Here is a 12,478-nt window from a genome sequence, read left to right as displayed (position 1 = left end):
TGAAAATATAACATGCCCTAAAACATGCTATAGTGTGCTAACTGTATCCCACCACTTTCGTGGGAGCAGTGAAGTAATGGTTGGTGGGCCGAGGCCATCTGATCAGCTGCAGCAAGGAAACAAGACCATAAAATGCTGGAAATACTCAGTAGGTCAGGATATGGGAAGAGAACGAGAGTTAACATTTCACACAAAATGCTGGAGGAACTCAACAGATCAGGCAGCATCTGTAAGGAGTTTGTACGTTCTCACAGTGTCTGCGTGGGTTTCCTCCAGGGGCTCTGGTTTCCTCCCACATTCCAAAGACGTACAGGTTTGGAAGTTGTGGGCATGCTACGTTGGCGCCAGAAGTGTGGCGACACTTGCGGGCTGCCCCAGAACACCCTATGCAAAAGATGCATTTCACTTTGTGTTTCGTTGTACATGTGACTAATAAAGAAATCTTAAATCTCTTATTTAGGTATCACTGTGTGCTGGTTGTGACATACAAACATATGTAGCATAGATTTTGTTATATTATTCAAATAATCCTTAGTTTTGTTCAGAAGTAATCAGCCTTAAATTTAGGTCAGTCTTGCACTTCCTCCTTTTAAGCATGTTTACCAATTTGTAGGTTTGAGATTAACAATAGCAGTTTGTACTGCACTATTTTTAAAATCTGCAACTCATTGATACTGTGTCAGACAGACTTCCTAATGTGTATTAGTTCGGAAACTTTAGAGCTCCTGAGCCTCGAGCGTTTTTGCATATTAAGGGCAAAGATCAATTTGCAAAATAGCAAGTCAAGTGATGTTGTTTTTTAAGCTCAATGCATCAATTCTTTTGAAATACTTTGTAGGGGGTGCATTTTTGGTTGAACCCATGCTTCTAAAGCCAAGTGACATCAATATTGGAGATGCCCTTTACAGTCACAATTTTGATATCAAGCACATCCAGATCACATTCAGAATAAAGTTTCCTCTGCCAGGCACAATATGCCTTGATTTCAGTTTAAAGAAAGCATATGCTGCCTCTACAATGTCAATTTTTTAAGCTTCTGTGCCAACCATATCATCTGTACAAAAGGTTGCTGGCGATCATGGGCTCGGCCACCTTAGAGCCAGTGGCCCGTACTGAGGTCACTTAAGGTAAAGGTGTCCTCATGTGATCCTCCTCCTTGAGTCATACTACGCTGTATCATGGTATCACCTCTGCCTTATGACATTCAGATAGTTTAAGCATGTCTTTCTCAAGTGATCTCTCCCCACACCATGACCAGACCTTTGTGTCTTTCTTATTTTGGAGACCCTGGAAATGAGCTTCATTGTATATTGCCTGAGACTTCTGTAATTGTGAGGAGCCCAACTCCAAAACTGAAAGTCTTTGCATGGAATCACAAGCCCATTCTTTCCAACAAGGAAGTGCTGGTCAGCTTGTTTCACCAACCGTGGTGCAGTTTCTGATTGCAGAGGTTGAGATCTCCACTGCAGCACAGGTAAAAATCATCCAGTGTATGTGTATTGCAGTAGAAGCTCTCTTTGTTTGCATCCAAACCCAGCTTTACTGCCACCATGACTCTGGTTTTCACTTGCAGAGAATTTGAAGAAACAATGTTCCAGCAATCTATTGTCCAGCAAATTACTAAAATAGCCTGTGCTTTTCCTCTAGGGTGGTGGTAACTCAGCAGAATACAAATCTGCTGTTTGTCAATCCCCCCCTATCCGTCATCCAGTTACCTTAGTCTCCCACAGCTCAGAAAAATGAGATGATTCTGTCTGATGTTGTTGCAACCTTGAGAGAAATGGTGTTGAGTTAGAGCTGGGGATTGTAAATTTTAATTTGGAAACTGATGACAAGTTGAAGGATATAATTAAAAGGGAGCATGTTTTTGAGGAGGAGGTCAAAGATCATTTCATAGATATCTGTTGGAGTAGAAGAGGTAGAATTGTCATAGCTCTGTTTGAATAATTTGGTGCAGTTGAAAAAAGATATTCCTGCTCTACTGGACTGTGGAGAATAGAAATTGAAGGAAGATGGTGTTGTGTGCTGCATCAAAGGCTGCAGAGGGGTCCAGAAGGACAAATTATGATTGAAGAGGGCCACAAAGAAAATTATTTGATTTGAGCCATATCAGTTTTGCAGAAGGAATGAATACCAAAGAGATTAATAGGAAGTTGCAGGGAAGAGGGTGATGAATCTGAAAGATTACAAAATTCTGGGACTGAAGTCAAAGTTGGAAATAGGTTAAAAGTTTGCAAGATCAAAGTAAGTTGAGGAAGTGAATTTTGATGTTTGCCTTGAAGTGAGCAATACAATACCCCAAGAACGGGAGCAGTTTTAAATGTCAGTGGGTTGACTTGCAGCTTTGTGGTAGTAAAGCAATGCATGGATTTAGGAGAGCACAAATGGGAAATGAAGCTTTTTGGAGCAGGAACAGTAAAGGGGGGAGGGCACTTTGGTGAAGGTTAGGCTGGGAAAATAAGAGGAATGTGGGAATTTGCCAAAGGGATCTGAGTAGATGGTGCCAGCTAAGAGTGAGCAACACAAATGTGTTGGAAGATTTTGCTCCTTGGATTTGAGGGAGTAAAAGAATAGAATCTACACCAGGAGGGGGAGTGAGGAAGAACATACTGAGAAACAATTTAATGTGTTAACAACAATCAAAATATCACAGTGAATGGAAGCTAAAGGGTTGCTTGGATTGAAAGTGCATTTGTATGTGAATTTGACAAGTGTTTCTTTATATCGTTAGGAAGTGAGATGAGAAGGGGAAAGGGGCACGTATGTGCTGAGTGGTACAGTTAAGCAATAAGAGATGTCTTTGTCATTGAATTAATAGGAGTGGAGATGTCTGAGATAGCAAGGTGAGGCAACTGAGAGTGGACATGGGTAACAGTTTATAAGGAAGGTTTATGGTAGGACAGGATAGGAGTAAAATGAGACTAAAATATCCTGAGGACTCATTTTGTACAGGGATTCAGGATATCTCTGAAATAATTGGCAGTGAAGGCACAGAAACAAAGGTTTTCAAAGGAATTATTGCCTTTTGGGAGTGAGAGTTTTGAATGTCCCCTGCAGCTTGTGCAAAAGACGGCTTCTGAATTAACTCCTGACTAGCCTAGCTCAAATTTATCGTTTGTGCCCCTTTTTTCTCATGGATTTTTTTTGTCAAATGATGGATGTTATGGAGTTGCACAGCAAAGAAACGGGCCCTTCAGCCCACTGAGGTTAATGCATTTTGGGACATCAAATACCAACAGGACATGTATAGTAAATGGCAGGGACCTCAGGAGTGTTGCTATACAGAGAGACCATGGGATAGAAGGTCATTGCTCCCTGAAAACGATGACACAAGTGGTGAGGGAAGTCAAGAAGGCATTTGGTATGCTTGCCTTCACAGGCTGAGGCATCGATGGGATGTTATGGTGGAGCTGCACAAAATATTGGTCAGCCTTGTACTTGGAGTATTGTGTACAGTTCTGGTTGGCACACTACAGAAAGGATGTGATAGCATTAGAAAGAATGCAGAAGAGATTCACCAGCATATTGCCAGGAATGGAGGGCTAAGAGGTGACTTTATAGAGTTTAATAAAACTGAGGAGCATAGAAAGGGTAGATAGTCGGAGTCTTTTTCATAGGATGGGGAGAGCCCGAAGGTTAAACTGTATGTTTAAGGTAAGCGGGGGTGGGGGAAGAGTTTAAAGGAGATCTTAAGGGCAAGTTTTTCACACACAAAGTGGTGGTTATATAGAACAAACTGCCAGAAGAAGCTGTAGAGGCAAATACAATTACTGTGTTCAAAGGCATTTGGACAGATATTTGAATAGGAAGGGAGTAGAGGGATACAGGCCTAAAGTGGGTAAATAGGATTAGCATAGATTAGGCATCAGGGTCAGCATGGCCGATTTGGGGCAAAGGGCCCGTTTCTGTGCTGTACAACTCTATTACCCTGGTCCAATGTCGAGCTGGTCATTGACTTCAGGAAGGGGGCACGGTGCACATGCTCCTGTTTACATCAATGGTGCTGAGGTCAAGAGAGTTGAGAGTTTCATGTTCCTAGGAGTGAACATCGCCAATAGCCTGTTCTGGTTGAACCATGTAGACACCATGGCCAAGGAAGCTCACCAGTGCCTCTACTACTTCAGGAGGCTAAAGAAATTTGGGTATGTCCCCTTTGACCCTCACCAATTTTTATAGATGCACCATAGAAATGCATCACAGCTTGGTATGGCAACTGCTCTGCCCATGACAGTAAACTGCAGAGAGTCGTGGACACAGCTCAGCACATCACGGAAACCAGCCTCCCCTCCATGGACTCTGTGTATACTTCTCGCTGCCTCAGTAAAGCAGCCAGCATAATCAAAGACCATACCAACCCTGGACATCCTTCTTTCCCCTCCCATCGGGTAAAAGATACAAAAGCCTGAAAGCACGTACCACCAGACACAAGGACAGCTTCTATCCTGCTGTAAAAAGACTATTGAATGCTTTCCTATTACAATAAGATGGATTCTTGAAGCAGCCAGCATAATCAAAAACCCCACCCACCTGGGTCATTCTCTCTTCTCTCCTCTTCCATCGGGTAGAAGATGCAGGAGCCTGAGGGCACCTACCACCAGACTTAAAGACAGCTTCTACCCCACTGTGATAAGACTATTGAATCGTTGCCTTATATGATGAGATGGACTCTGACCTCACGATCTACCTTGTTGAGACCTTGCACCTTATTGCACTGCACTTTCTCTGTAGCTGTGACATTTTACTCTACTGTTATTGTTTTTACCTGTACTATCTCAATGCATTTCTGTACTACCTCAATGCACTCTGTACTAACCCAATGTAACTGCACTGGGTAATGAATTGATCTGTACGATTGGTATGCAAGACAAGTTTTTCACTGTACCTCGGTACAAATGACAATAATAAACCAAAACAGTCTACCTTGTTATGACCTTGCACCTTATTGTCTCCTTGCACTGCACTTTCTCTGCAACTGTAACACTGTATTTCTGCATTCTGTTATTGTTTTACCTTGTACTTCATCAATGCACTGTTGTAATGAAATAATCTGTATAGATGGTATGCAAAACAAGTTTTTCACTGTACCTCAGTACATGTGACAATAATAAACCAATTTACCAATTTAAATTTACCAAAATTAATTTGCCTTGAGTCCCCACTGACTTATCAAGCAGCCATTTATACTAATTGTGCACTAATCCAGTTTTATTTTCCTGATAATTCCATTCAACTCCCTCAGATTCAACCATTCACTTTCACTCTTGGGGCCAGTTAACCTGCCAACCTACATGTTTTTGGGATGTCGGAGGAAACCAGAGCATTTAGGAAGAACCAATTTTAGCACTTGACATGAAGGAAACATTTGAATGAGTGTGGTGTCAAGGAACCCTGGTAAATCTGAATACCTGGGGAATCAGAAGGACATTCTGCTCTAGTTGCATCCTACCTTTCGTAAAGGGAAATGGTTCTGATTGTTGTGATTGTTGGAACTCGGGGGTTCCAGTCCCAAGAGGTCATTCAGGATTTTTTCAGCTCAGTATCCTGGGCCCAGTGGTACTCACCTGCATCATCAATGATCTTCCTGCCATGAAAATTGCACAATGTTCATTTCCATTTACTGTTTAAACCAAAATCTGAACAGTATTTAGGCATGGGCAGATAAGTGGCAAATAACTTGTCTGCCACAAGCACACCTGGCAGTGTCATCTCCAACCAGAAGAGTCACTGTAGCCACCATCTACACTTGCATTTCAATGGCTTTGCCATTTCCAAATTATCATTACATTAACTTTCTGGAATTCACTATTGACTGGAAACTTCATTGCACAGGCCACAAGTGCCACCTGTCTCTCCAAAGTCTTTCTAACACCTACATGTCAGAAGCTAGCAGTGTGTGGGAATACTCTTAACTTGTCTGGATGAGTGCAGCTCCAATATTGAAAACACTTGACACCATTCTGGACAAAGCAGCCCATCCACAACCCTAAGCATTTAGTGCCTCTGCCATGAGTGTGCCATGGCTACAGTGTGTAGCTTCTACAAAAGGCACTTAGTTATTTACCACACCTTCAGCGATGGCATCTGCTAAACCCAAACCCTCTACTATTTAGAAGGCCGGGGTAGCAGGTACCCATTTCCTTTCCAATTTGTACACCAAGCTGACTTCGAAGTATATCCCCATCCAGGATCTGAATGGTAACAATATGGGGCATTACCTTTATCGTCAACTTTTGGACATCAGCTGTTCATTATCTCTCTTCTCAGTGAGATTAGTAATTGTGGTATCAGCTGGCCTTGACAGTGATGCCCTCATTACACAAATAAATACCAAAATAAAGATAAAATGGGGTTCATAGAGCAAGTCTGCGGATTTCATTGCAGAGTTCCTCCATTCTGGAAGAGCAACACTACATCACTTCTCTCTGTGTATTAGCCAATATTATATTCCTGCTGTACCCTGGATGCAAAGAGACCAATTTATGGCTCTGACATTCAGTGGAAACCTCCTTTGTCTTTTTCATTTTAATCTTGATATCTTCAGTCACTCAAGGAGCTCTAACTTCAGATGTCCTTCCCTCCCTAATGTAGGTTCTAATCTGCACCTGGACCTGAAGGCCCAACCAATTGCTCATTAACCTGCCAATCTTTGGTTCTAAACTACCTGAGCTAGATCCATCCTCAGCTCCCTAAAATTAATCCCATTCAGTTGTAAATTTTCAAATGGCCACTTTTGCTTCGTTCATAACTAAACATGATGCCATTTCATATTTTACTGCCCAAAGATAGGGGCAGAAATCCTGATGACCTGCACTGCATTTAATCTGGCTATAGAAGCAGCTTCATTTATTTTGAGTGGAAGCAAACATTTTCGCAAAGGGCACTTGAAAGTTCAAGTTTGACAGTTTATTTGTGGCTTTAATATCTTTGACTTTCTTGGGAAATGGGGAAAAGAGCTGCTATTTGTTCCCTGGATCAAAATTTGCAAGATTTATTTTCATTTTCACATAGCAGTATAAATGACCTGACTAAAATTATTGATGAAAGATGATTCAGATTCTTATGAATGTCTGTGTGTATGATATATTGAGCTTTGAAGCCAGTGGTAGAGAGGTTGTATAATTTGACTCTAGGTAGTAGAGAGGAAAAGGATGAGATTCTTCCCTAAAAAGTTGGTCAGCAGTTCACGCTGGAAATCTGCATAATTTTGCCACATTGGGCTCCATCACTTAATCTGAAAGGCCTGAGGGTGCTCAGTTTTGGATTTTGATCATTTACTTTGTGCAGGATTGTGTGATATAGAACAACTTGTACCCAAAGTGAAAATTGGCTGTCCCATAAAAATGGATGATCTCAATTTTCCCATAAAACTAGCAGGGCCTCTGAGAAGGTGGCCAGAAGTCCCCAGGCTAGCACTACTCCTTTAAAAAAAAGTAGCTAGTGACATCACGGCACTATTTTTTATGCACCTGGAAACTGTGCCATGTGGTGCACAGGAAATCCAAGACTGCCACTGAAAACTGGAGGTAGGATTCAACCTACCATCCCATCTGACTGGTCTCCAGACTCTGCGCAATGTACGTCCCAGTCTTGGGTAGCAGATACTGGGCTTGGTGGCAGAGACCTGAATGCTAACCACCTGACTGGGTTTGGGGATGGGGTCAGGGGATCCCCTGCACCTTCCCACACCCTTGCCTGGCACTGTGTCACTTTTGGGTCCAGTTTAATTGTGTTTCATTTATGATTTTATTTGTGAATGCTGCTTATATGATGCTATGTGCCTGTGATGCTGTTACAAGTTTTTCATTGCACCTGTGCATACATGTGCTTATGACAATAAACTCAACTTTGACAGATCCGGGTCCGTATCCATTTCTAGATTCAGTATTGTTGAGTACATGTTTGTCACTGTATACAGTAACTTGGGTACAGGACTGTAGCATTACAAAACTGAGATATATTGGTGAGTACAGGTTGGGAACCATACTGTTTGCATGTGTCAGACTCGCTATAATACTGGGGTAAAGTATTGATGGGATGTAACCTTTTCCTAACTACAGTTTCAAGGAGTTCTTGTAAAGAGCTATTACGGGTAAGATGGGCTATAAGATTCTTTGAATTTCCATCTGGGCACTTGAATCTGAGGGAACAATGAACATTGAGGAGGACATGAATGAAATATGTACAGCTTCCTAATTTAGAGGAGTGGAAAATGTTTTTCCCCTTTATTTGGAAGGTGTGAAGAGCCAGCTTTTTTTTTGAAAAACCGAAACACTTTTTTCTGAATGTTCTCAGATTTTCAGATTTTGTTTTCAAAGTTTATCTCTGAATGAAATTGCACATAGTTTGAGGACTGCATTCCCTTAAAGAATTGATGAGATTTAAGAAGCAGGTATCTGATAAATCCTGCATTATGTCATCTTTCACCTTTTACCTCTTTCTCATATTTCACATCATTTTTGGCAATGCCCCACTTTATAGGAGACAAGTTTAGCCTCTGCTTCCAGGGTCCTTTTTACAGTGGGACTTGTAGCCCACCCACAGCCCATCACTTATTGTTGTAATACAATGTTGACAATTTGACACATGATTGATATTATTCAATATCAAACCTGTAAAATGACTGAGGTGATATTGAGATATTATAAATAGTGTGTGCCAAATTTGAAGGCTTTATATTTGTTTATTCAACTTCCAGAGTAGAGTATGATTTAAATTTTTAGGATGGCAGGAATTGTCCTATGTAACATATTATAGCCAGTATTTGTTGTAACTTTTATAGCTGTTACCATTTTAATGGTGCCATCTGACTTGGATAAAGTAGGATGTGTAGGTGTATTAATCTGGCAAGTGATTAGTACCGTATTAAATCCACAGTGAATTTCAGGAATTATAATGGAAGTGGGCATGGGGACACCTATGTTTTTATGTTCACCCAGTGACTTGGAACAACTGGAAAAGGAATTTGATTCCATCATTACCTTTTGGTGGCAGTTGTAATTTCTGTCACAAGGTTTGGCTCTTCATTGGTTAATCTTTGAATCCTTGGACTACATAGTTTTTCAAGATAGGAAGTTCTGTCACTGCCCCTAAATGTACACTATGATGTGTGCCATTTTAGAAACCAGTTTTAATTTTTTTTATTTATATTTTTAACAGCTGTCCATACCTAGCAGTAAACATCACACCCGTGATACCAGCGATAGCAGGAGTTTTGTTCTTTTTTGTGATGGGAACGTTGCTCCGTACAAGCTTCAGTGATCCAGGAGTTCTACCTCGTGCCACGCAAGATGAAGCAGCAGACCTGGAAAGACAGATAGGTAACAGTGAAGGACTGTCTTTCTGTCTCTCCTCTCTCCTCCATTTGTCTTTTTGATTTTCTTTTAAAAAAAAGTTAATCTTTCAAATCTTGACGATTTTTGTCAGGAACAATAGTTGAGTGAAAACCAGTAGATCCCTGATGCAGAGAATGTTACAGTTTGGTTTTTAGTGGTTAATGTTTAAATGTCACTGAAGTGTAGGTTAGAATTATTATTGTGTGCTATTAGAGCCTGTATTTGTGAACAGGCAAAATGCTTGTAATAGGGCTCCCACACAAAACAGTCTATTCAAACTCGACCTCCCACTGAAAAATGAAGTGCAAACTTGGGCTGCATAATGCATGCAGCTGCGAAAGCTTATGAGTTGGCAATATATCCAAGGTACTTGAGCCAGTTGAGATGATCATTTGTCATTTAGTGTAAGTTAGTTGTGGTTATTTGCATCTCAATAGAAGTGAATACTTTGCTTCTTCCTTTTTATTAACTGCATACTTTAGAAATCTTTTGATATTATTGTCACCCTTCCTGAACTTCTTCAGAATAATTTTTAAAAGTGCCCTTAATTGTTTTTATTCTGCAGGAAAAATGGAGAGGGGTGGAGGTGGGGATACGGTTCATCATAACATGTGCTGTTGCATATTTGCATATGTGGCAACTACCGTTTTTTAGGAAGCAGATATTAAATAATGGCAGACTTGTTCAAGAGGTTAAACATTCAAGAATTTTTAAATTGTCCGGTAAACCTTGTTTGGTATACGTAAATGGGAATTTCTCTATTTTCCTATTCTCAACTGTAGTTGATAGTTTAATTTCAAAAATTGATAATCTGGATCCAAATCACTTCTATAGAGGAGAAGGCAATTATGAGTAGGATTATCTTCCTTAAGTTTGAACGTGCCATTGTGAAGACCAAAACATGGGCGAGAAGTGATTGCTATCTCATGTTCCAATTAGCCTGAGCTAATGCTATTTTATGTGAAAATAAAATGCCTGCAAAGTGGGATGAAGTAATCATCTAAATTATTATAGGGTAAGAAAAATTCCTGTCAAATCCTTAGCCAGTCAGTACAGATTCACAGAGCCAAGTTTAATTACTAGAGTTGAATCTATACAACAGCAAATGATCTCACCAGGGAATTGATGTAACTTGGCATGTAGCCCCTAGGTATAAGATGCATGCTTCTGTCCCATAATATGATCTTGATCTTAAACATGTTGCAGAGAGAAAAGTGAACAACAATGCTATGCAGGATCATTAACTAATAAAATTTGGCATTGAGTGACATAAGGAGATATCAAGCAATCAAAACTTGTTTGGATCAGTAGGTTACAGAAACATCTTAGTTTAGGAGAGGGAAAAGCCTTTATGGAGAGAAATCTACAATATGAGCCACTGAGTACGTGACTGGCTATGGTGGAGAGATGGGTGCATCAGAAACCAGAATTGGAATGCACATATGAGCAATAAAATGAAACAAAAATGCTGGAAATACTCGGCAGCTTCTTTGGAGAAAGAAACAGAGTAAATGTTTCTGAATGGGGGAATGTCAGAGATGAAAAAGGGTTTTGTGATACAAAGCAAGGAGGAGGGGCAGAGAGGATAAAAAAGAAACTTTATGATATGCTGGAGGGCAAAAGAGATTGAATGACACGTGGTAATAGTGCCAATGGGCTATGAAACGTGAATAATAAAAGGTATATTTAGGGGAAGTGTACAGTTGGAGGTGACAAATTCAAATCAGAACTTGCCAAGTGAATTGAGAAGAAAAGCCTGTGAATGCTAGAAATGTAACACATGAGGATGAAATGGTTGATTATCTGAAGCTGTTGAATTCATTGTAGAGTCTGGAAGTTTGCAGTGTGCTTGGTTGGAAAGAGGTGCTGATTTTCAAGCTTGTGTTTAGTTTCGTTGGATAAAAAGGACCTAAGAAACAGAATAGAAGTGGGATGGAGCACTCAAGTGACAGGCAACTGGAAGGCCAGGATTGTCACCCTTGTTGCCTGAACAGAGGTGTTCTGCAGGGCCACCCACCCAAGTTACCCATTCTTTATTTGATTTGTCCTTTAGAGGAGATGACATTGTGAACATTGAATGTGGATGGGGATTTGTTGTTTGGGGGGTTGTTAAGAAGACTGAACCCATACTTGAGTTTGGAAGAATGAGAGGTGATGTCACTGAAACATGTAGGATTCTTATGGCATTTGATAACGTAGGTTTGTTCTGGCTGGGGTGTCTAGAACCAGGGATCACACTCTCAATATAAGGAGTTAATTATATAGGAGTGAGAAAAGAAGAAATCTTTACCCAGAAGGTAGTGAACCTTCAGAATCTCCTACTAAGAGGGCTGTGGAGACTCAGTCACTTGAGAAATTGATAGATTTTTGGATATAGAGGGAAAAGAGGCTTAGAGAGTTAGTACAGTAAAGTGGCAGTTAGGTTAAAGCCAAATATTTGTGAAATGCGTAGGTGAGAGAGGCCGAATGGTATCAATTTGCATTGTCAAACTGTGGAGGTTGAACCATTGTATGTGGAGACTCATAGCGTGAAAGCAGAGGGCAGGAGAAACCCTATCCTTGTACTGGGCAGGACAAGAAGAGGTGATGACAGAGGTGTGGGCAATGGAACAGACGCAGAGAAACTGGGAGTATGCAATGAGATTCTTACAGGAAACAGGATGGAAGAAGCTATTGTCGAAGTAGTTTTAGAAGTATGTAGGCTTGTAGTGCTTATTGATGGTTGAGTAGAGGAGGTCGGAAAGATGGATGTAGAGTTGAAAGTAGACCATGTAATGGGCCATCTCTCCTGCTTCCTTTCTTCCCCCCCCCACCCCCCTTTTCTTCAACAGAAAATATGTTTTATTTATAATTTTCCCAGTTCTGATGACAAGCATTAACCTGAAATGTTAGCTCTGTTTCTTTCCTCATAGATATTGCCTGACTTGTTGAGTATATCCAGCATTTTCAAATCCCAGCATCTTCAGTATTTTCCTCTTGAATCTGAGATTTGCAAACATGATCGTGAAATAAGGAGGGCAAGGCCATGGATTGATTTGAGAGCACAGATTAGCATTTTAATATCGAGGCACTGTCAGGCCATGAGCCAATGGCTGTCCACAGAATAGTGGGTGAATGGGTCTTGGGATGGGGCAGCGGAGTTTTGG

The 12,478-nt window shown here is 40.8% G+C and overlaps 1 protein-coding gene across 1 annotated transcript in view; it reads left to right on the top strand.

The window, feature by feature from the left end:
- LOC127568805 (palmitoyltransferase ZDHHC14-like) overlaps positions 1–12,478 on the top strand; it is a 111,704-nt gene that overhangs the window by 42,368 nt on the left and 56,858 nt on the right. The window contains 1 exon segment of the mRNA XM_052012986.1: positions 9,157–9,317. Within this exon segment, the coding sequence (XP_051868946.1) occupies positions 9,157–9,317 (161 nt within the window).

The sequence above is a fragment of the Pristis pectinata genome, chromosome 3, assembly GCF_009764475.1.
Source record: "Pristis pectinata isolate sPriPec2 chromosome 3, sPriPec2.1.pri, whole genome shotgun sequence".
NCBI lineage: Eukaryota > Metazoa > Chordata > Chondrichthyes > Rhinopristiformes > Pristidae > Pristis > Pristis pectinata.
The sequence above is the reverse complement of the archived record's forward strand: the minus strand, read 5'-3'. Positions and strand labels throughout refer to the sequence as shown.